The 24,709-nt window shown below is 45.2% G+C and overlaps 1 protein-coding gene across 1 annotated transcript in view; it reads right to left on the reverse strand.

Annotated features, from left to right (window-relative positions):
* LOC143733164 (leukocyte cell-derived chemotaxin-2) overlaps positions 1-24,709 on the reverse strand; it is a 34,279-nt gene that overhangs the window by 2,584 nt on the left and 6,986 nt on the right. Inside the window, exons 3-5 of the mRNA XM_077224741.1 lie at positions 11,217-11,489; positions 11,025-11,115; positions 1,342-1,487 (exon numbers count right to left, since the gene is read on the reverse strand). Of these exons, the coding sequence (XP_077080856.1) occupies positions 1,342-1,487; positions 11,025-11,115; positions 11,217-11,489 (510 nt within the window). The remainder of the gene's footprint in view (positions 1-1,341; positions 1,488-11,024; positions 11,116-11,216; positions 11,490-24,709) is intronic.

The raw sequence follows: 24,709 nt of genomic DNA on the forward strand, positions 1-24,709 counted from the left end.
CTCTCAGCCTCAGGGCCTACCGGCAGGTTAATGCGGGCCTGGTAATAGCGTAAGCTTCTGTTGTTATACGTCATACACATCACACACATGACCAGCGTCGGCCAATAGTGAGCCTACGTGTGACGTAGCTCTGTGCAATCACACTACGTTAACTGACTCGAGGCCCACAGAGAAGGAAATGAAGAGTTGAAATAAAGTCGTTATTTATGTTTGTTTTTATTCTCGTCGCTTGATAAACTTAAGATTGAGCCACTGTAGTCACTTGGACTATTTTAACGATGTCTTTAATAACTTTTCGGGACTGGCAAGTGTCAATCCCTTAGAAGCCTATGGAGGAGTGATCCAGCTCTCAGATGAACGAAGGTCTTACGGGGTTGGAACAACATGAGGGTGAGTAAATACTGACAGAATTTTCATTTTTGGGTGAACTGTCTCTTTAAGCTGAGATAACACCGTATGTCACGCTTCTGTATGGGAGGGGAGGGGCCTATTGAATCAGGTGACAGTGAGCAGAGCCCGCTGTTTGAACTGAAGAGGCTACTCGTCCTGGCTATTGCTGCACATTAAACAGGGATTTTTGGAAGCAACGTGAAACAGTAAGTGCATAAATCTTATCTTTGTGACAAAAATGATTACCCAAAAACCGGGCCGATGTTAGTTAAACGCTGAAAAGTTAACGTAGTGTTAATTGTGCCGGTCGACGTTAGTTTTTTTTTGTCCTTCTGTCGGTTCGCAGTTTAGCTATAACGTTAACATTCAAATTTGCTCATAGGAATTGTGAGAAGCTTTAAAGTGTGTCTGTCATCATTCAATAGGATATAGCATGTTGTTGAATACTGTGTGTTCATGTTCCTCTAAACAATTTAAAGTTGTTAACAAGCAAAAAGGTTTGCTTATGAAGTGTTTTGGTCAAAAAAAACATTGAAATGTTGTTGTTTATTTCTTCAAATTATAAGACATTACATAAATATAACATTTATCACCACTTAAAATAATTTGGCATGTTTAATGTTTAACTCATTCTGTTAGTTGGTTAATAGTAATAGTAAACCTATACTAAAAAAATAATAATGTGACTTGATAACTAATGATTTTCAGTAAAGTATACTAATGTAAGCTTGATTTGTGTACTGCACCCACTTAAGATTCTATGTTAATACAACTTAACCTGTTTAGTTTCACCCTGTGTAAAAACTAAAATGGATTAGTGGAACTGGTTTCCATGCAATTTTTTTAGTAAAGTCAACTAATTCGGGCTAAGAGTGTAGACAGATGGATAGTTATTTTATTTTGTAGTGACAAGGATTTTTTTTTTTTCATGGAAGCCATTATGTCATATACCTTTGTTATAGAGTTTTACACCATCATATTGAACAGAGTCTCTCACAGTTCTCCCAACAGGACCACTGAGGTTTCCAGAAAAAGGAGCGTTGATGATGCCATAATCACTGCACACAATATCAATTCCCTTGTGGATACCTCCATCACTGAAGATACAAGAGAAATCACGTGTCTTAAAAAGCAACAACGAAGCAAGAGTTGTAGTTACTGTTCTGGAAAATGCTAAAACAAATAGAAAAATGTTTAATCTATTAAAGTTTGTAAGTTCGTTACAGGCTTCTGATTGGTCAACAGATCATTTCGGCCAAACTAAAATCCACAACATTATAACAACATGATACAAAACACCTGTTTATCATATCATCATGCAGCACCAAGGTATTTTTATTGCATAACATGTTCTGTTATGTCAGGGACTATAACCTTTAGCAGAAGAATGCCACTTAAGGAATTTGCTTAATAAAATAGTGCTTTGGAGGTGGTTCCTTAATTTCAAGCACTTTGATTTCACAGTGGTTGATTATTGAAGTGGACAGATTTCATTTTTTGCTTCTTTTTGTTAAATGAAGGTCACATTTACTCATTATTATCATCATTGACAAACGACAGAAGACATTTGCAAGTTTTGATTCCTACAATTTATTTGTACTTCTTTTGGTTTTCTGTCTTAAAAAGTATCCCATTTCTATTTCGGTGTGAGAAACTATTACGAACAATTCAGTGTGTGATCAAACTGAATCACAAACAATTTCAGATCTTATTGCAAACACATTTGACTGACTGATCTTGGATCCTTAATTCGAATTCTAAACAGCTGATAGAAAACATTTAAATTGATTGCAGAAATATTATCAGAGAAAAGGATTCTCAGGTCGATATACGTTTCATTTACATATAGGGATGGGTATTGTTAAGGTTTTTACTGTATTACTACTCTTACCGATACTTCTTATCGGTCCGGTACTTTAATGGTATTCTTATCGGTACTTTGTGTTGTGTTTAAAAAAAAAAAAGGAACAAATTGAGAACAGAATTAGCATTGCTTTATTTTTAAAAATGTAAAATAAACATACAAAAAACAAATGAAATTAACTATATTTTTCTGTAAAAGAACATACACTGGTACAAAGCAACACGGTTGGGGCATGCAGGTATAGGCTGCAAAAGGACTCAGAGTTTTTAACCATTCTTCCGATGAAAGATTAACATATTTGCCTTTTCTGGCAAAAGACGGGACCTCTCCTGTCTTTATGTGTTTCCTGCAGTTGAAAACTTGGGGTGGAGGAGGCTTGAGCACAGAGGTAGCTTGTTGCAACGTTTGTGAGGAGGGGCAGAATAGCTCTCTTCTCCCAACACCACATCACAGGATCTTCAGCCATAGCAATGGGAGGCAGGCTTTTGTAGAGCTCAACCTCTAGGTCAACATGTTCGCTAAGGGTGAAGTCCGAGGTATCCTGTTGGATGGTCAACCTCATTTTCCTGTCCTCCTCTGAGCTCCTCCAAGGCACTCCTTGTTTTGTCTCCTTCATTTCCTCACTTTCTCTTTCAGATGACTCATCCTTTTGCTGGTGCTCTGTGTCTGTATGTTCCAGCCCTGTTGTTGGCCCTGTCACAGTGTCAACAGCCTTCTTCCTCTGTCTGTCCCAAGTTGCATCACTGACTGTCCTCCCTTTGAATCTGGGGTCCACTGCTGTGGCCTCATGCAGGAAGGATTGAATGTCCTCATTTCAATATCGCTGGGAGAGGTTCTCCCATACCTTCTCTTTGATTGAAGCCAAAACATGATATCCTCATCCTTCACAGTAAAATGGTCTTCCAGTTTTTGAAGGATGGGTAAGATCTGTCCACAGGTGGCATTCTTTTTACATGACACACACAATGTGGATGTATAAAGGATTCTCATGAGCTACTCCTCAGCCTTAAGAAAGTCCAGGTTGTCCTTGGACAATGCTTTTCGCAGTCGTGGGTCCAAGGCTGCTGCTTGGATCGCTGGATACTGCTCCATAAATCTCTCTATCGTTAGATATAGAGAGTTCCACCTGGTCTTGACATCCAGGATGAGTGAGTGTTGTGGAAAGCCTGCATCAACAACAACAACAACAAAACAACACACATTTAATTACCCAACACTTGAATATTGAATTATATTGTTAGATGTGTGAATTTCAAAATAACACTTATAAGATTGAACTGACTTACCAAGGAGCTGTTGCTTTTCTGTCAAAACTGTTCTGGACATGGAGGATCTCTTGAACCACACAACCACTGCTCTGATTCGGGCTGCCCATTTATCAATGGATGCAATTTTGTAAATTTTTTGTGCAGCCAGATTCAATGCATGTGCAAAACATCCTATTTTTAGGATCTGTAGCTTCTTGATAACAATATCCATATTGCCGGCATTATCAACAGTCACAGCTACAATCTTGCTCGGCTCTATCTCAAACTGCCCTGGTGTGGAGGACCTTCTGTTTTACACTGCCCTGGCTTGTGTAATGCACTGTAACTGTGAGATAGTGATCCTGCCGGAGGCTGGTCCACCCATCTGATGTGATGGCCAGCTTTGGCACATCCTTCAGCTCACTGATCACATTGGCCTTTTCAACACCATACCAGGAAGGAATTAATGTGTCACTGAGATAACCCTAAATATACCCCTCCTTCCAGAAGTTGAGTGCCCTGCACATATCCCTACAGTAAAAAGTATTATAGTTTTCATTTGTTATGTTATCATTATTAAATTATTGTGTTCTTGTTTATTGTATTGTGGCATGATGGGGCTAAAATACAACCCTTTTTACAAAACATCTATATACTGTGTTACTGACAGACTGTCACCTAAAACAGTTGGACTCCACTGTTGCAAAGGGTTGTAGGCCTTTCACTATGAACTTGGTCAAGGCTAAGTGGCAGTCGTTCACCCTCTCCTCAGGCATCCTCCTGAGGCATCCTCATTTGGGCTTGTCTTAGATCAGAGGTTTTAGGAGGAGTGGTTTGGTTCATAGTAGCTGCAGCTTTAAAAAAAAAAATATATATATAACAAAAATTTGCAAAGTGTGGACAATGTTTACATTTGATCATGAATTCATGTTCACATGAATAAGATAATTCTGTGTCTGCATTTCATCATTACAAATTAATTTCTGGGTATAATTTCTAAATATTATACATCTATCTGTTAATGCACCAGTTCTAAATATTATACATGTATTTGTTAATGCACCAGTTCTAAATATTATACATATATTTGTTAATGCACCAGTGTGAAGGCATTTCTTAGTGTTTAAGATTGCAGAAACTACTGATTTTTCTTTATTTGCGATTTTAAAAACAAGTAGAAAATATGTTGAATGCATAACGTAATTTCTACCAAATTAAGTCAACATAATTTCAACGTAAGGTAATCAAACCAATTAGGGAGATTGTACATTTATTTTAAATGGCGTGAACAAAGTTGATTTCACATGATTTTAATGATCAAAAATATGTTGGATCAATGGTGGAGATTCTTGACATTGTTTCGATGACGCGAGAGATCTCGATTATGCGATGATTTTGTGTCATTGTTATTTGGGAAGGTTGCTAGCATACATACCTGACGTAGATATGGCAACCACAGACGAGCTAGCTAGCTAGTCAAAAACCTTGCATTTCTCTGTCTTTCTCTGTCAATCTTTCTCAGATTGCTTGTGTTTCCGCCCTTACATGCAAACATCTTGTTGCACTTCTGACAACGAGTGTTGTCTGCATTAACTCTCGTGAAGTGTAACCACACTTTTGAATGTTTTGTCCTCTCTGCCATCATCATTATTTGTATTAAGCGGGAGTTTTGCCGCCCCAGCCAAGGTTTTCCAATCCTCAGCCTCCACCTTAGCTTTCTGATCGATCGAATTCACTGTGGTCCTCCATCCTTTTCGCTCCATCAGGGTGCTTCGTCTACCCGGCTCCACATTGGTTGGCCTAGGCAACTAAATAAGGACATTTTACTGGCTGCAGTGGGATGTTGAATATGGTGATGTTTGCACACATAGTGACAAGAACGTCTCGTAACCCTCGTTCCCTGAAGGAGGGAACGGAAGTGGATGCACACACCAGTTGTTTTTCGCTGAGGAGCAGAGCGCAGCCCCGAGTCTGCGGTGGTCCAGCAATAGTGGCGACGGGACTACGTCTCCATTCCCTCCTTTAAGGAATGATGGTTACACACTTAACAGAGATGTTCCCTTTCAGTCGCTCACGTCGACTACTGATTGGGATCCCAATTAAAACGCCACTAGTGCGGCTACCTTCCAGTGCCTAGACAAAAGCCTCCTGATCCCCCCGCATTATTGAGGTGGAAATGGGACAGAGATTAGGCCAGGGAAGTCACTGCTGTTCCACAAGACCACTGGGAAAGCTTTCCCATTCTTTGGAAAGGAATATGCTGTGGAAGCCACATCCTGCCCGTAGGGAAGTAACATGTGGAGGATACACATATGGATTGGGTGTTACCGGGCAGTAAAACATATGGAATGTCACTGAGGTGGCTCCAGCCTATAACAGGGGGAAGACACACCGGACAGTGACGGTAGAGCGGGCTCTGCCAAGGGAAGACACTTGCTCGCAGCAGGGAGCCGTACCGTGGAAGATCACACATATGGGATCACCGTCGGGATCACAACATATGGGACCCAGCCTAACACAGGTTCCACCAGTGCGTACGAGTGTTAGGCCTGGCATCAGACGCTCCGCCACGTCCGTTGCCGAAGAGTGTGGAGGAGCTCAACAGGGTTTCGGCTAAAGAGGAACTCTACTGGAGCAAGAATGGAGCATGTATCCAGTCCATAGGAGGGGAATGGCGCAGCAAGCCGACACTTCGAAAAGGGCTTACAGTGAAACTGGCTTCATGTGAAGGGAGCCCATGGGAAGCAACTGACTCAACACATAGGCTATTTTTCTAGCGAACGTGTTTGGTGTCGCTCAGCCCGCAGCTCTAAAACATCTGTCAGCAAGGCACCCTGTGTCAACGCCCATGAAGGAGCTACACTCTCTCTTTGGAGAGGCTCACTACCCAGTTGGGCACGGTGCAACTTGGGTAAACACACCAAGATGATGGCAACCCCTATCCAGTGGGCCAACCTCTGCTTGGAAACAACCTTCCCTTCTGCTGGTCTCCGTAACAGGCAAGAGCTGGTCTGAGGTCCTGAGGCTTTAAGTTCCGTCCAGCTATAACCGCAAGGAGCGAGGGGGTTAGGCAGGGCTCGGTCTGCCTCCTCCTGGTCAGCGCTTGCAGGCTCACCACCTGGTCCCGTTAAAGGGAGAGTTAGGAACCTAGGGCAAATGTCCATGCCAGGGTCTCAGGTAACTATGAGAGTTGGCCGGCCCGAGTTCCAGGCACGATTCGTTGACCGAAATTTGTGCAGGTCCCCTACCCTCTTGATAGAGGCCAAACAAGCAGGAGAACTGTTCTGTTCAACTGTTCAAGCAGCTGCCTGAAGTGGCTCAAGGGGAGGTCTCTGAGTGCAGTAGCACCAGAGATAAGTCCCAAGAGTATAGAGGGGGGCGCAAGGTGGATTCTCTCCTTGCTCCCCTCAGGAACCTGACGATTAAGTTGTGCTTCCCCATGGATTGTATCCACTACATCATGATGTGCGTCAATTCATGGAGGCAACATACAATTTGAAGGTGGAGAGAGACAGCCCTCCCTCTGACCCATCTAGCAGGAAAGAAAGCACGGAAGAGATTGAACATCTTCGGGGGTCTTCTCAGAGAGAAGAACACCACTCAATGAACAGGTTCCACTTCAGGGTGTAAGCATGCCTCGTAGAGGGTGCTCTCGCAGAAGTGATGGTGTCTACGACATGTTGTGGTAGATCACCTAGAACCTCCGTGTCCTGTCCTTTCGAGACCAGACAGAGTTTCCAGAGGTCTGGACGCGGGTGCCAACGGTGTCCCGTCCCTGAGAACTGTCTCAGAGGAATGGGTCAGGAAGGGCTGTTGTGAGGAGCATAAGTTTGGGGAAACTATGTCTGGTTGGGCCAATAAGGGGCAAGACCTGCTCCTTTTCCTCCCTGACTTAGCACAGGGCTGTGCAAGAAGGCTCACTGAGGAAACGCATCTCTGCGGAGGCCCCAGGGCCAGCTGTGTGCCGAGGGTAATCCGCTCGGTCAAGGAGTAAAACAACTGGCAGTGGGACGAGTCCGGAGAGGCAAACAGATGCAACTGTGTGGCCTTGATGTGGTCCTTAAACAGCTGGACTGCCTGGGCATGGGGTCTCCAGTTTTCCCTGGGCCCCAGGCTGTCGTGAGGCCTAGTAGGCGGCACGATTGAGCAGGCCGGAAAATTAAGTGGATTGAAGCGACCTCAGAAGCTTCTAACCCCAAGGAGGAGGTGTCGGGCGAGTTGTGACATGTGAGGTCGCAGTGCATAGCGTAGTGCAACGGTCACAGTGTTTGCACAGACCAGTACAGGCTTAGTGAGCAGCGGTGTCTCAAAGCAAGGTGTACTGCCAGCAACTCGAGGCAGTTGATGCCAATGCAGTCGGAGGCTCACCCAGAACCTGAAGGTTTGGAGCCCGGCCAGGTGATTGTCACACGGAGCATGCCGCTCTGCCACGGCCACCTCGGGACTCAGCCATTAAGCCAGTGCTGAAGCGGTCATCATATTGAGGAAGCCATTGCAGCTGTGTCTGCCATATGTCCCAGGAGCCTCTGAAAAGGTTTCAGTGGGACCCTTTCTCAAATCTGAAAGCACCGACCAGACACGTTCCTACTGTGAGGCATGTTAGACTGAGTACAGCTCCTTACCGGAAAAAGAGATCCTCAGCCCGAGGATTGGCCAGATTGGCCATAACCTACCACCTTTCTTGGGTACAACGAAGTACGAGCTATAGTAGCTGGTCTTCATATCGGCTGGAGGAACCGGTTCAATCGCATCCTTCGCCAGTAGGAGTGCGATGTCCGTGCGCATGACAGGGCACATTCGCTCAACACCGAAGTGTAACGAACAGCGCTGAACTTGGGAGGACGCCGGGTGAACTGAATCATACAGCCGAGTCTGATGGTACGGAGGAGCCAACTGGACCGGTTGGGAAGCACTTTCTAGGCTTCTACGAACCGGGGCAGGGAACCAGAGGTATCACAGACGTACCCGGGGTGGGGCAGTGAGGTGGAGGACAGGGACCCGGCTCGGAAGGCCTGAAGGTGGCCCGAAGTGGGGTCTGAGTCTGGTGCATAACACTTACCTGTCTCCATGTGACGGCAGGGGGTGCGTGAGAAGGCGTGACCGGGTCCTCGAACCACACCCAGCTGCCAGCTGGCGATACAAGAGGGGGCTGAGGGGTGGAAGGCTTTACAGGGTCACACACCACCAGTCTGGCCCTCTTGGGACCCAGGAACAAAGGATTTTACTCTTTCTTTTGAGTCGGCAGAACAGTAACAATCTGAAGAGCTTGTTCCCCCATTCCCGGGTGGCCTGTGTCAGGGATGCTTGGCCTTACGCTTGCCACCTGGATTGGCAGTGTCTGACAGAGGCTGTGCAGCCTGCCTGCGGCTGGCTCCATGCTGAGGCCTGGGTGGAGGCTGCTGCGGAGGCCCAGCAAGAGCAGGAGCGGCGGCAGGGGGACGCCCTCGGTGACGAGCATCGCCACAACGCTTGTGCCCGGGAGAGTGCACGATCTGGGCTACCCTCGTGCATGTCCATGAGTGCCCTGGCCTGCTAAACCTGTAGCAACGCCATGGCATGCAAAGAGGAGGTGGCTTGCCAACAGGCTTTGTAAGCTCTGCCCGTCAGAATGGATGAGAACTCACAGTCCTTAGGGGGGAGACAAGGATCCTCTGTCCAAAAGGCAGCTGCCGCCAGACACAGGTACACCTGTGTCGCGACAAACCGCTCCACTGGAGGGATAGCCTCATAACCCACCACCGCTCCTCCTTCAAGGATAGTGAGGGGGGAGGAGCTACTCAGACAGTTTCTGGCAGAAAAAGGTGCAGCCCACAAACTGGTAAGCTCTCCATGCACTTTGGGAAAGAAAGGCACTGGGGCAGGGAGCTGAAAATATGCGCAGCCCACCCCGGGATACCAATCATCCAACCGAGACTGTTCGGGACACGGTGGAGGATTCAACTCGAGCCCGACAGCCTCAGCAGCCCGTTTCAGCATAGCTGACATTTCTGGATCTGGCTCGGTCATTATTTCCAGAGGTCAGCTCACCCTGCGATGCTGCAATTGGCATCCTGTCTTCTGGAGGGGCACCGAATGAAACGGCTGGTCGGTCCATTACAGGGGGACCAGCGCGCTCAACGGGGGGCTCCACTGGCTACGGTGTGATAGAGAAGGGAGGGGCCCACAGGGATTGTTTACCGGGCGGGGAAGCCTCACTATGATCCTATGATCACCCATCCACACGGCGACGTAGCGTGGCGTAGTAATGGGGACTCCACCTTCACGCATGAAGGCGAGACTCGATCTCAACACTGCAATAGTCATGTTCTCGCAATGAGTATATATATATATATATATATATATATATATATATATATATTTTTTTTTTTTCAAACACGTGATGCAACCATTGTGAACGTCAGCGGGGGACAGGGCAAGACCGCATCCAGAAACACACGGATGTGTTGACATCTCGAAAAAGACGCAAACGCACTTGTGTTGCTCTTTCAGGAAATGGGACCCGTCACCAGTGCCGGAGCACACAGGGGAATGACCGCGGCAACACTGAACAGTGAACCGAAACAGTGAAACACCTACTTCTTTGCCCTCTAACCAACCGTCAACAAACAGACAGAAATTATGCTGTTAAAACAGCAGTTGTGAGCTCAGAGAGCTCAGAAGGGAGACACCTGAAAGACCTGTCATCTCACTTGGCACATAAATTGCCTGGAGATGATGGCATTACTTCTGCCTTTTCAATAGAAAAATTCTTAAAATGTGAACATACTTGCAGGCTGTGTCTGTGTGCCAGAATGTACATGCAAAGATGGAATTTTCCCACTTTTTAGAATAGGCCTTTGTGCACAGCCAGCCTTGTACTCTCGCAGGTTCTGGAAACAGTCCTCCGAAAAAATGCGCAGCACACAGTCGAAAATTTTAGTTGTATTGTTCTGGAACAGTGTTGTACATAAAGCATAAGCACTGTTTTCTAATTGTGTCCTCTTTTGGAAGGCAAAACAAAGTAGCTTGGCTTTCGCAACGAAAAACACATCGTCTCCACGACATGACGGTGCCGGCGGCAACAATAATACAGCCAGAATAAAGGTTCCGCCTTCTTTGTTTGTGTATACATTTGGGCGGTGTTATGAAACACTGCCCCCACACCCTGACGTAGATTTGTGGGGGCGTGTTTGAACGAAGCGTTTTAGGAAGGCGTGGTAGAGCCTTAACTTTTATAAAGTATACCTCTTTAGGTTTGACACTTTAAGCTTTGTAACTGCAGATCTTATGCATGCACAAAGAGCTACATAACACACTAAAGAAAAAGGAAAACAAGAAATCGCATCATGTGACCCTTTTAAATAAGATGATTACTACATTATAAAAATATAAAGTACTACTATATTCATTAAAACATTATTTTATTAAGCAAATTCATTAAACACTATCCTTCCATGCCATTCCAAATATGCTTTGTAAGTTGTGGCATTTCAGGTGTTTGGATATTGGATGATGTTTCAGGAGGAATGCTGTTTCTGAAATACCTTCTGGAGTTAAAACCACCACAACCATAGCTGTCACAAGCTCGTACTCTGTTGTGATGACTGCCAGCACACAGAGTACCCCACACTGCAGCTAAAAAAATGGGCAAATAAGTTATTCTGTCCAATGTTTTGAAAGTAACCTACAAACATTTAGTCAGATCTAGAATCTCGTCAAATAATGGAAAATCAGACCTGGTGTACAACACTGGCGAGATATCTCTCCCCGACATTTATCCTTTAGGTATCTTCCCTGACAAATGTAGGTATTATACTGACAGATGCCTCCAATGCTGGTGCAGTCCATGTCATTTCTTGGCTTGGTTCCTCTAGTCCGGGTTAAGACCTCTCTGCCTCTTCCAATCATGGTCAGTCTCTTATCAGGTCGGGTTATTTTCATTTCCTTTCCCTGAACTTTCCTTTCTCTTGCTTTCTTATCATTTTCATGGGAAATACCCATGAGAAAAACTGCAAGAAGCAATATAAATATTGGTTAAACAGTTTTTCAATTTAAGCTGTTATATTGTAAATATAGTCAAGTTTAAAATAAAATACAAGTTTAATGAAAAACATTTGAATTCATGCAAATATTGTTAGTTTTAGAACAAGGGTTAAATCTACAGTGCTGGGGAGGCTCCAGGAATGATAAAAAACATCTAGGTAATGTATCTAACCAGGGTTCCCTGAGAAGGAGAACAAGATGCTGCGTCATGGGGTTGATGCTATGGGGGAACGCCATCACATTTACATTTAATAATTTAGCGGATGCTTCTATCCAAAGTGACTTACCAATGAGGAGAACAATAGAAGCAATCACAACATACAAACTAACCAATTGACCAATTTGCTGCCCTAGGCAATATTTTACCTGGTGCCCAATGCATCACAGCCCATTACAGCCTAAACACAAATAGCAAGAGCATTAAATCTAGCAGTCAAGTTTGCTTTATTTTTTTTACATATTATTTCAAGGCACCTTTACAGAGATAACAGGAAAATAATGCAATAAAGTTTGCTTCTCCTGTACAGCAGATCTAGAAGAAAATAGTGTCATAATCCAGCTTTAGTATGTTCAGTGATTTTTTCAGTTTATTTTTGTTGTAAAAAAATTATTAATTTAGTTCATTTATATATAGCCACTCTGGATAAAACAGTGATGTCATCATCCAAATGTCATTCACGCACAAACTATTCATTGAGCACTAGCAACAGTGTTTGTTTTGCAGTTGATGGCAGCAATCTTCCACTAAACTATGGCACGTTTCATGTTTTTACCATAAATGAAACTGCGAAATGTCTTCTTTAATGTGAATTTTACATAAAACGTTGCTACTTTTAATAAACCTGTAGCCTATTTAAATATCATTAATCATTTTGGTAAACAAATTAAAAAAATATCATATATCCCCCTCAAAACTGAACAACTGTAGAGTAAAACATTAATTAATAAAAGTGATTCACTTCATACCTGATCTTCACGTCATGCCTGATCTTCACTTCATACCTGATCTTCGCGTCATGCCTGATCTTCACTTCATGCCTGGTCGGCCTAATCTTCACATCATGCCTGGTCAGTCTGATCTTCACGTCATGCCTCATCTTCACGTCAGACCTGATCTTCACTTCATACCTGATCTTCGCGTCATGCCTGATCTTCACTTCATACCTGATCTTCGCGTCATGCCTGATCTTCACTTCATGCCTGGTCGGCCTAATCTTCACATCATGGCTGGTCAGTCTGATCTTCACGTCATGCCTCATCTTCACGTCAGACCTGATCTTCACTTCATACCTGATCTTCGCGTCATGCCTGATCTTCACTTCATGCCTGGTCGGCATAATCTTCACGTCATGCCTGGTCAGCCTGATCTTCACGTCATGCCTGATCGGACTGATCTTCACCTGAAGGGTCATCTCCTCCATGGCCGCCCGAAGGATCATCTCAACCGTGGCCATCTGAAGGGTCGTCTCCGCCACGACCGCCTGAAGGGCCTTCTCCGCCATGGCCACCGGCACAGCCAGCTCCACCCTGGTCGCCTGCACAGCCTACTTCGTCCTGGAGTCTGCACACTCTCCGTCTAAGAACTCCAGGACATCCGTGCCCAAAAAATGCTCCATGCTGCTCAGTGTGTGTGGTGAAAAAACGTATTCCACGTTACGTTCAGTGCTTGCCCCAACACAGCCCTCTACTGTGTCTTATGCAAACATTGTTGCTGCCTTAAAATGCTTTTACAGAGCAGCGCCATCAGAGATTGTTCAACGTTTTCATTTTCACAATTGTAAGCAGATACCTAATCAAAGCATTTCAAACTATATTGCTGAGCTTCGACATTTGTCTGTGCACTGGGCTTTCGGGGCTCAGTTAGAAGCAATGCTGCGTGATAGAATCGTGTGCGGGGTTATGGATGAAGCACTACAGTGACGCCTGTTGGCTGAACTTACGCTAACATTTAAAGAGGCATAAGAAAAGGCACTTGCTGCTGAAACAGCATTGTTAAATGCTCGTCTACTTCGTCAGCATCAAAACAAATCACAACTGGAGGATAATGTTCATTATGCAGCCCATGCGCATGTATCAGTACATAAGACAGCAGCTTCAAATGAAAATCCTAAACGTAACAAGCCATGCTTCAGATGTGGTGGTCAGAACACCCCACAAGCCTGTAGGTTTTCAACTGCTGTATGCCAATACTGTTAAAAAAGAGGACACATTGCTCGTGTGTGTTTAACAAAGACTAAACATGGTACTGACAAGGATGCAGCCAGCACCACAGCAGAACGGTACACAAACATTATAACTCACAAAGAACAGAATGATTACTCTGTTTACAGCACCACTACTAAATCAGAAAGAGCGGGGCAGAGGCCATATCTGGCCACTGTTATACTGAACAAACAAGCACACACTTCTCAGTTGTAACTGAGAGTGGGTCTGGGGAGGGTTCATTCAGAGCCCATTTCAAAAGAGGCGTCACCAACGGACATCACTCAAATACCTCTGGGCGCAATTGGACAGACCTAAAACCAATCAGAGCGATGAAGGAGATGATGTACAAAATCTGCTTCAACGTCGCTGCGGTATCGTCATCGTGTAAAGCCTGCCTCAATGTTTGTGATTCGTGCCTCGATTTGGAAAAATTGGAAATGGGCTTTAATGGTCTCTTGGCCAGACGGACTTGCAGAGCAAATCTCAAAATTTCCGGAAGTTTGTTAGGGTTTTCCCAGGTTACCACTGAGCAGAATTATGGCCAAATTGATAAGGAAGCATTGGCGGTTGTTTTTGCAGTCAGAAAGTTCCACCAGTATCTCGCAGGCCGCCATTTCGTGATTTTACAGACCCCAAACCCCTGCTTGGACTCCTGCACCAAGCCAATGCCTGCCATCCTTTCACCACGGATACTACGTTGGAGTTTGATCATTGGAGCTTCCGACTATGAGCTGTGCTACAGACCGGGCAAACAAATGGGCAATGCTGACGCCCTGAGTCGCTTACCCTTGCCAGCATCTGATGCGGTTACACCACCACCATTGGAAGTGTTGCTACTTGAAATGGTGCCAGATGCACCCATGCATGCTGAGAGAATCGTTAACCTTACACTCAAGGACTCTGTCATAGCACAAGTAATGCGCTAGGTGCTGTATGGGTGGCCGGCTGATGTAATGGATAGCCGGTTCAAACCATTCCTTTGGCGCTGCCATGAACTCTCTGCACATAAGAACTGTTTGCTATGGGTAAGCCGTGTGGTTGTTCCTTGCTTGGCGAGGAGAGAAATACTGGCTATTTTGCATGACGCACACCCGGGCATGATGGGACGCACAAGGAGTTATGTGTGGTGGCCGGATATGTACCGAGACATTGAGGAGACTGTCAAGGCATGTGAAACCTGTCAGAAGTCACGTCATGCACCTCCTAAGGCGAAAGTGCACCCTTGGGAGTGGACAACAAAAAGATGGTCCCGGCTGCATATTGATTTTGCAGACCCTTTTCAGGGCAAAATATTCCTCATAGTGGTTGATGCACATAGCAAGTGGCTGGAGGTGTCTCGGATGAGTTCCATGTCATCAACACACTGAGACTACTTTTTGCAACACTTTCAATGTCATAGTGTCAGACAACGGTGCTTCGTTCACCTCTGCGCAATTCCAAGAGTTTGCAGAGTGCAATGGCATTCGACATGTCACTACAGCACCTTATCACCCAAGCTTAAATAGTCAAGCTGAACGCATGGTGCAGACAACCAAGAGGGCCCTGTCCCGCATCACCAAGGGTGAATGGCAGACCAGGCTTGCTCGCTTCTTGTTGTCATAGCATGTCACACCCAATTTATCAATTGGAAAAAGTCCTGCTCATGGTTGCTCATGGATCGGCGACTCACCACTGCCCTGGATCGTCTGCATCCTGACCATGATGATGATATGCTTCGCAAACAGGAGCTGAATGCTGAAAAATGCCCTGGCACAGTCAGAGAATTTAGACCTAAGGACTTGGTGAACATGAGAAGCTACACCAGAGATTCTAAGTTAATGCCTGGAATCATTGTAGACGTCACAGGTCCCCTGTCATACAAGGTCAGAGCTGGTGATGGGCAAATGCACAGACGACATGTTGGCCAGCTGCTGGACAGGACGGCACCCTTGTCTGACCAATCAAGCCCCGAGCCAGATGGCTACACTGTCCATCCGCCTGAGTCCCCAGGGGATGAAATGCTTGAGTTACAGCTGCCTGCATTTGATGTGGGAAACCCTGATGTTGACCTTACTGGAGCTGGAGCTGAGAGCATGTCTGAGTACCCTCATTCTCGGAGATACCCTGTAAGAGAGCATCGCCCTCTAAGAAGATTTTCAGGCTTTGTGGACTGGGGAAAAGGGGTGTAATGTATTGACTGACTGTTGACATAGTGAGGTTCTTTTATAGGGCTAAAATCCTAAGGAGGGCGTTCCTGTTTTAGGGTGAATATGTGTTTTTTTGTTTTCTGGGGTTTGCCGAACTAATGTATGTTTGATGCTGTCTTGAGTTGAGTAAAGGTTCACAAGGTTACGGACATCTCCTAATATTATTTAAGGATATTACAGAAACCACAAAGCAGTTCTGTCTTCGCACATTACAATTTTTTACACATTACACCCAATACAATCCAAATTGTAAATATATAAAATCTATCAATAGCGATCTAATCAAAAGCCAGAGAGAATACATAAGTTTTAAGACACGATTTAAATCTGGCTAATGAAGGAGCAGACCTCACAGCAAAGGGCAGACTGTTCCATAGTTTAGGTGCTGCAGCAGAGAAGGCCCAACCACACTTAGTGGTACAACGAAAACGTGTGAAAGTTAAAAGCCACTGATTATAAGACATAAGAGTTCTTTGGGGAGTGTACGGAATAAGAAGGTCACGTATGTATTTTGGTGCAACACCAGATAGAGCCTTGTTCACAAAAACAGCAATTTTAAAATCGATTCTGAACTTAACAGGAAGCCAATGTAAAATGGCTAAAATAGGAGAAATGTGATCTCTCCTTTTTGTACTGGTAAAAAGTCTCGCTGCAGCATTTTGGACAATTTGCAGGCGAGAGATTGTTGTTTGAGGCGGGCCACAGTACAGGGAATTACAGTAGTCCAGGCGTTATGTAATGAAGGCGTAGATTACTGTCTCTAAATCTTTTGGAGACAAAACCTGTTTTAATTTCGCAATTGATCTCAAATGAAAGAAACTGCCCTTTACCACTGAACTGATTTGTTTTTTAAAAATGTAGTGCCGAATCCAATGTAACACGAAGATTCCTTACATGAGGTTGAACACTGACGGGGATAGAACCTAAATTAAAAGTTGATGAGGACCTAGATGGGCCTAAAATCAAACTTTTGCTCTTGCTTTCATTTAATTGCAGAAAATTATTTGCCATCCAACATTTGATTTCCTCAAAACAGTCACACAGTGGGCTCTATTTTAACGATCTGAAACGCAAGTGTCAAAGCGCAAAGCGCAATTAACTTTGTGGGCGGATCCCGGCGCTTTTGCTATTTTCCCGGCGGGATAAATGCCTTTTGCGCCTGGGACAAATCTAAAAGGGGTTGGTCTGAAGTAGCTTCATTATTCATAGGTGTGGTTTGGGCGTAACAGGAAAGAAACCAATAAGAGCTTTATATCACATTCCCTTTAAGAGCATGATGAACGAGGTGGCGCAATACTATTATAACGGCGCATTTACCAGGCGCGCTTCAGAATCGGTTCACATGCGAGGAGATCAATGTTCTCGTCAGGGCCGTAAAAGAAAGAGAACACGCCTCCTCTTTGCGCTGAACCGCCCCGGGGAGCGCAAGTGTATTTCTTAGTTAACCGACGTGTGTCTGTGGAGGGAAAAGTCCGCTTTGCGCGGGTGCAAAAAAGGAATGATACATGCGTCAGTGAACAAAGTCATTTGCGCCGGGTGCAAGATAGGGCCCAGTATGTCCAAGGGATAAGAACTGTCAGTTTTTGCCGGTAGATAAAACTGTGTATCGTCAGCATAGCAGTGGTAGGATATCCTATGTTTCTCAAAACTGGCACGCAATGGTAGCATATAAAGTGAAAAGAGGAACAGGCCTAAAATTGACCCTTGGGGCACACCACATAATAGGGGAACTGATGACGATGAAAACTTCCCCATATCTACTGAGAAGGTTCTGTCTTTAAGATAAGAGGCCAACCACTGCAAGGCGACAACCTGAATACCCACCACTTTTTCCAACCGATACAACAAAATACTATGGTCAATTGTATCAAAAGCAGCTCTTAAATCCAACAAGACACTGCATGTGAACCGGTATCGAGGATTTGCAAAAGGTCGTTGCTGACCTTCAACTAAGCAGTTTCCGTACTGTGCATGGATCTAAAACCAGAAAGAAAAGTATCAGAAATATTGGATGTACTGAGATAGGTATTCAACTGATAATGGACGAGAGCTTAGAAATAAAAGGCAACTTGGAGATAGGTCTAAAATTGTTAAGGATAGATGGGTCCAGATGAGGTTTTTGAAGCAGAGGGTGAACTACAGCATGTTTAAAACTTGCAGGGATAATTCCATTGGCTAGAGAACTGTTAATAATAGCGGTTACAGCTGGGCTCAAAGTTTCAACCACTTCCTTAAAAAACGAGTAGGGACGACATCAGACTCACAGCTGGAACATTTTGCCATAGAAACAAGATCAACTAGCTGAGCAGAGATAACTGGACGAAAACAAGTTAGAGAATCGATTGGTGAACAGGTCGAGGGTGGATTATATATTTTTTGCTTAATGGAAGCCTTGATCACCAAAACTTTATCATCAACATTTTTTAAAATGTTTTCACAGGTTTCCCGAGATGGAAGGAGCTGGTAAGGGTTTTAGTACTGAATAAATTTTCTTAAACAGCATTCTTGGCCCATTTGTATTTTCTGTAATGAGTTTTGAGAGGAATTTAGATTTTGGCCTCCTCCTTTTGGTAACCAAGTAAGCATGCAGCTTGAACATTCATATGAAACTTGGAGTTTATCTCTTTTTCACTTCTGCTCTGCCTTATGACACTCTTGTCCAAGAAAGCGAGTAAAATCATTTAACCAAGGCTGGCGGGGCCCTTTCCCTTAGCTTTCCTGGGCTTAATGGGAGCAACAGAGTCCAAAGAAATGGAGCAGGTTTTAGTAAAAACCTCCACCATCTCTTCAGCGTTTAATTCGTCAAAGGGGACAACATCGGCAAGGTTGGCTTGATAGTACTCGGAAAATAAGCTGACAGTGGAAGGTTGGATGAAACGACAGTAACTCACAGACTGAGTGTGAGTCGAGGTGGGAAAAACACAGACAGATTCAAACACAATTGGTCGATGGTCTGAAATAGAGCATCAACTACTCTTAGATTTGTTACGGGAAACCGTGTGACAACACCAAATCCAAAGTGTGCCCCAATTTATGAGTAGGGCAAAAGAATGATTGTGACAGATTAAGACAGTGTTTCTCAACCGGGGGTACGCGGACCCCTAGTGGTCCGTGGCAAAATTGCAGGGGGTCCGAAAAAACGTTAAAAAAAATTTTTTTTTTAAATATCCTAAAATGTATTTTTTAGCTTTATTGTTTACTTTAGTATTACTAAAATAGAAAAAATAGAAAAGAACGACCGCTCATCCGTCAAAAATGTCTTGTAGAGAGGTGCTGCTACATTAAATCATCAGGAATTGTAAATTCCTTTAATATTTTACTAATATTTTACTAATACTAATTACTTTAGTATTACTAAAACCAGAATTAAGGTTAAAATTACAAATAATTTTAAATGACCTCTTGTGCGTTTTTATTTTTGCCGCGATTTGCCGCCATTTTATTCAATCCAGTACGTTTACAGCGCGTTGATTTCAGTAAGAGAACTGTCGCATGGGCCGCGGAGAGCAGCAATCATGGACAGGTGGCTTAAAAAAAATGATGGGCCATCTACCAGCGGGTCTGACACAAGACAAGTAAATTCCAGCCCACCAGAAAAGCGAATTAAAAAGGACAGAACAAAAGCACGTCAATATCAAAGCAGTTACAAAATGTTTGGGTTTACCACAACAACTACTGAGCCTCCACAGCCATTGTGTTTTCTGTGTGGTGAGGTCCTGTCTAACCACGCAATGAAACCATTGTCGGATTGATGATATGTCTGCGGATATCCTTGCGCAAGTGGTGGAAAAATTAAAGCGGTCTGACTGTTTTGCTTTACAATTAGACGAGTCAACTGACTTTAGTGGCAAATCACAACTGGTAGCGTTTGTTCGCTTCAAAGACAAAGATAATATCACCGAACATATTCTTTTCTGCAAGACAATGCTGGCCAGAACCACCGGCGAGGATGTTTTTAATGTTGTGGATTCTTTTTTCACGGAGCACTCGTTGAACTGGCAGCGCTGCTCACATATCTGCACGGAAGGAGCAGCATCAATGGGGGGCGCACCCGTGGATTCCTCGCACGCGTAAAACAGGTAAACCCTGGCATTAAGACGCTTCAAAACGTATGTGCCCCAAATTACACTAAGTCCTTAAAGATGCTGTTAAAATCATCAACTTCATTAAATCCCGACCTCTAAATGCCAGACTGTTTGAAAAACTATGTGATGGAGCAAATTCTGAACACCAGCAATTGTTGCTTCACACTGATATACGCTGGCTCTCAAGGGGAAAAACACTCCAGAGACTGTTTGAGTTACGTGATCAAGTCAATGACTTTCTCTCTGAGCACTTGCATTCATTTGCACCAGTGCTGAAGAACAACAGCTGGCTGGCATATTTAGCATACCTGGCAGATGTTTTCAACAGGCTGAATGACTTGAACTTGGAATTGCAAGGTAAAGACACAACTGTCCTACACCTGTATGATCGAGTTTCAGGGTTCATGAAGAAAATTGAGATCTGGTGTCGGAAATGCCAGAATGGGGATGTCAGTAGTTTCCCTCAGCTGGTCATGTGTCTTGTTAATGCTAGAGCTGAAAAAGTGAGCATTCTGCAGACAGTACAGGCACACTTGGACAAACTTTCCTCTGAGTTCAGATCATATTTTCCTGAAATTGAGGTTCATAATTCTGCACTTGACTGGATAAGGAACCCTTTTGTGACTACCTGCACACAGACCGTTCCTGTTACTCTCCAGGTAAGACTTATTGATTTGTCCTCAGATAGGGGTTTGAAAATAATGTTTTCAGAAACATCACTGACACAGTTTTGGTGCAATGTTGAAAAGGAGTACCCTGATGTTGGGAAACATACTCTGTATGAACTGCTGCCTTTTGGATCAACCTATTTGTGTGAGGTCACATTTTCAGCCATGGCACACATAAAGACAAAACAGAGAAACAGACTCAGCTCGGAGAGGAACCTTATTGCTGCTGTTGCTACACTTCACCCCAGGATGTAAAAGCTTATTTGTGATAAACAGGTGCAAATTTCACATTAAACAAAAGATTCAAGTAAAATAACATTCAGATGGACATGTTAAAAAGTTAAAGCCAAATTACATAGATGGCAGTGTTGAAACTGTTCCATGTGTTGAAAGAGAATGTTGTTCCAAAGAATTGGTTGTATATGAAGCATTTGTTGTGTAATTTTAATGCAGTAGAATGAAATTTTAGTATTAAAAAAGTGTACATTTTACAAAAGAAAGTAACATTCAAATGGACGTTGTTAAAATAATCTCAAATTGGACATTAATGGACATGTGATGTTTTATAGAATGCAGTAGAATATTGTTCTGAAATTGACAATGTTGTTGTGATTGATTGTGTAATGTGTTGTGCCATTTCGATGCAATCAAATTCAATGGCCAGATGCAATTCTAGTTGCCAGTCATTAAAAAAATATATTAATTACTTAACTTGCATTCACTGATATTGCATTCATAGCGTTTAACTGTGAAAATCATTGTGAATGGAAATAAAACAGTGGAAGGCTGGTGAGAACAGGGGTAGGGGGGGTCCATGAGGCTGGTTTCAGATATTATGGGGCTCCAATACTCCAAAAAGGTTGAGAAACACTGGATTAAGAGATTCAATAAGACATAAAAACTCTTTCACCAAAGGTTTAGATGGACAGCAAATATGAATATTTAAGTCTCCTAGAATCAACAGTCTATCACAGCGAGATACAATATTCACGAGTTCACACTTACAAATAAGTCGGATAGATTAAATTGGTAAACTTATTTGGCGTGCTGTCTGGGGAGAGGGCTCTGATCTTGGTAATTGGCCCGAATGCAGAGTATCTCCCCAAGGTTTAGGAAGTGACCTGGTGAGTGAGAGGAGACGGGGTGGTGGAGGGATTCTGAAGACTGTAGAGAATCCTTAGGTGGGTTGACTGTGATAATAAATGGTTTGCCTTCGTGCTGATTGGGTAGATATGTTGATTACTGATTGAAGACAGCTGGTGATACTAGAGTATTTGTTGATTACTGATTGTAGACAGCTGATGATACTAGAGTATTTGTTGGTTACTGATTGTAGACAGCAGGTGGCACTTGAGTGGCTTATTTTGACGTGTTCCTCCCGAACTACGTTAATAAAACATAATTTCACGAGTTCACACAACCAGAATTGGAGGAATTGATGGATTTACTTGAGGGCAAGACGTGGTGGAATGGGCGAGTGACCTTCAGACTGTGCAGGAAATATTTCAGACTGTGCCGGAAACGCCCAAGAAGATTTTATTGTGGAGATCCATGTCGAGCGCGCCCCAATATGGGCACTGATTACATTGGGTGATTTGGACAGCGCATTTAGCTGCAAACAGCTTGTGGTACGTGTAAAATGTGATCCCCCATAGGATAACGCGAGCTCTGCCACAATCGCGAGATAGTCACTGAGCTCGTGCCTCCTATGGGGAAATATGGTGCAGACGACCTCTGTATATCTGGCCCCACCGCACACTGAAGCTGGAGAATCGGTGACAGCGCCTGGTGGTGTAATGGTGCTCTTTGGGGTGGCTGGAATTGATGCAGAGTCCTAAGAGTAGAGAGATTCGTCATCGGACGGGAAGAGTTCAAGCCCCGCCATGGCGGCTGTTAGGCGAAACCTGTTCTGAAGTGTTTAGAGAATCCTTAGGTGGATTTGACTGTGATAATATATGGTTTGCCTTCGTGCTGATTGGGTAGATATGTTGATTACTGATTGTAGACAGCTGGTGATACTAGAGTATTTGTTGATTACTGATTGTAGACAGCTGATGATACTAGAGTATTTGTTGGTTACTGATTGTAGACAGCCCCTCCTTGAACTGCCACCTTAACGTGGTGGAGGGGTTTGAGTACCCGAATGACCCTAGGAGCTATGTTGTCTGGGGCTATATGCCCCTGGTAGGGTCTCCCAAGGCAAACAGGTCCTAGGCGACGAGTCTGACTAAGAGCGGTTCAAACCCCCCTTATGATGGACAAACATTCAAGGACCGTGACGTCGCCCGGTATGGTGCAGCCGGGGCCCCACCCTGGAGCCAGGCCCGGGGTTGGGGCTCGTATGCGAGCGCCTGGTGGCCGGGCCACTCCCCATGGGGTCCGGCCGGGCTCAGCCCGAAGGAGTGACGTGGGACCGCCTTCCCGTGGGCTCACCACCTGCAGGAAGAGACGTAAGGGGCCGGTGCAGAGAGGATCGGGTGGCAGTCGAAGGCGGGGACCTCGACGACCCGATCCCTGGACACGGAAACTAGCCTTAGGGACTAGGAACATCACCTCGCTGGCGGGGAAGGAGCCTGAGATGGTGCGTGAGGTTGAGAGGTTCCGACTAGAGATAGTCGGGATCACCTCTACGCATGGCTTGGGCTCTGGAACCACACTCCTTGAGAGAGGATGGACTCTTCACCACTCTGGAGTTTCCCATGGTGAGAGGCGACGGGCTGGTGTGGGTTTGCTTATAGCCCTCCAGCTCAGCCGCCATGTGTTGGAGTTTACTCCGGTGAACGAGAGGGTCGTTTCCCTGCGCCTACGGGTTGGGGATAGGTCTCTCACTGTCGTGTGTGCCTACGGGCCAAACGGCAGTGCAGAGTACCCGGCCTTCTTGGGGTCTCTGGGAGGAGTGCTGGAAAGTGCTCCGACTGGGGACTCCGTCGTTCTACTGGGGGACTTCAACGCTCACGTGGGCAGCGACAGTGACACCTGGAGGGGCATGATTGGGAGGAACGGCCCCCCCGACCTGAACCCGAGCGGTGTTCAGTTATTGGACTTCTGTGCTAGTTACAGTTTGTCCATAACGAACACCATGTTCAAGCATAAGGGTGTCCACCAGTGCACGTACCAGGACACCCTAGGTCGCAGATCGATGATCGACTTTGTGGTCGTTTCATATGACCTGCGGCCGTATGTCTTGGACACTCGGGTGAAGAGAGGAGCGGAGCTGTCAACTGATCACCACCTGGTGGTGAGTTGGATACGATGGCGGGGAGGAGGCTGGACAGACTCGGCAGACCCAAGCGTACTGTAAGGGTTTGCTGGGAACGTTTGACCGAGTCTCCTGTCAGAGAGATCTTCAACTCCCACCTCCGGCAGAGCCACGACCGGATCCCGAGGGAGGCTGGAAATATTGAGTCTGAGTGGACCATGTTCTCCACCTCCATTGTCGAAGCGGCTGCTCGGAGCTGTGGCCGTAAGGTCTCTGGTGCCTGTCGAGGCGGCAATCCCCGAACCCGGTGGTGGACACCGGAAGTAAAGGATGCCGTCAAGCTGAGAGGGAGTCCTATCGGGCCTGGTTGGCTTGTGGGACTCCTGAGGCAGCTGACAGGTACCGGCAGGCCAAGCGGACTGCAGCCCGGGTGATTTTGGAGGCAAAAACTCAGGCCTGGGAGGAGTTCGGTGAGGCCATGGAGAAGGACTATCGGCTGGCCTCGAAGAGATTCTGGCAAACTGTCCGGCGCCTCAGGAGAGGGCAATGCCCTACCAACGCTGTTTACAGTGGAGGTGGGCAGCTGTTGACCTCAACTGGTATGTCGTCGGACGGTGGAAGGAATACTTCGAGGATCTCCTCAATCCCGCCGTCACGTCTTCTATTGAGGAAGCAGAGGCTGAGGGCTCAGAGGTAGACTCGTCCATCACCCTAGCTGAGGTCACCGAGGTAGTCAAGAAACTCCTTGGTGGCAAAGCACCGGGGGTGGATGAGATCCGCCCTGAGTACCTCAAGTCTCTGGATGTTGTGGGGCTGTCTTGGCTGACACGCCTCTGCAGCATC

The sequence above is a fragment of the Siphateles boraxobius genome, unplaced genomic scaffold, assembly GCF_051911475.1.
Source record: "Siphateles boraxobius isolate OS27281-9 unplaced genomic scaffold, OSU_SipBor_1 92, whole genome shotgun sequence".
In the NCBI taxonomy this organism is placed as follows: Eukaryota; Metazoa; Chordata; class Actinopteri; order Cypriniformes; family Leuciscidae; genus Siphateles; species Siphateles boraxobius.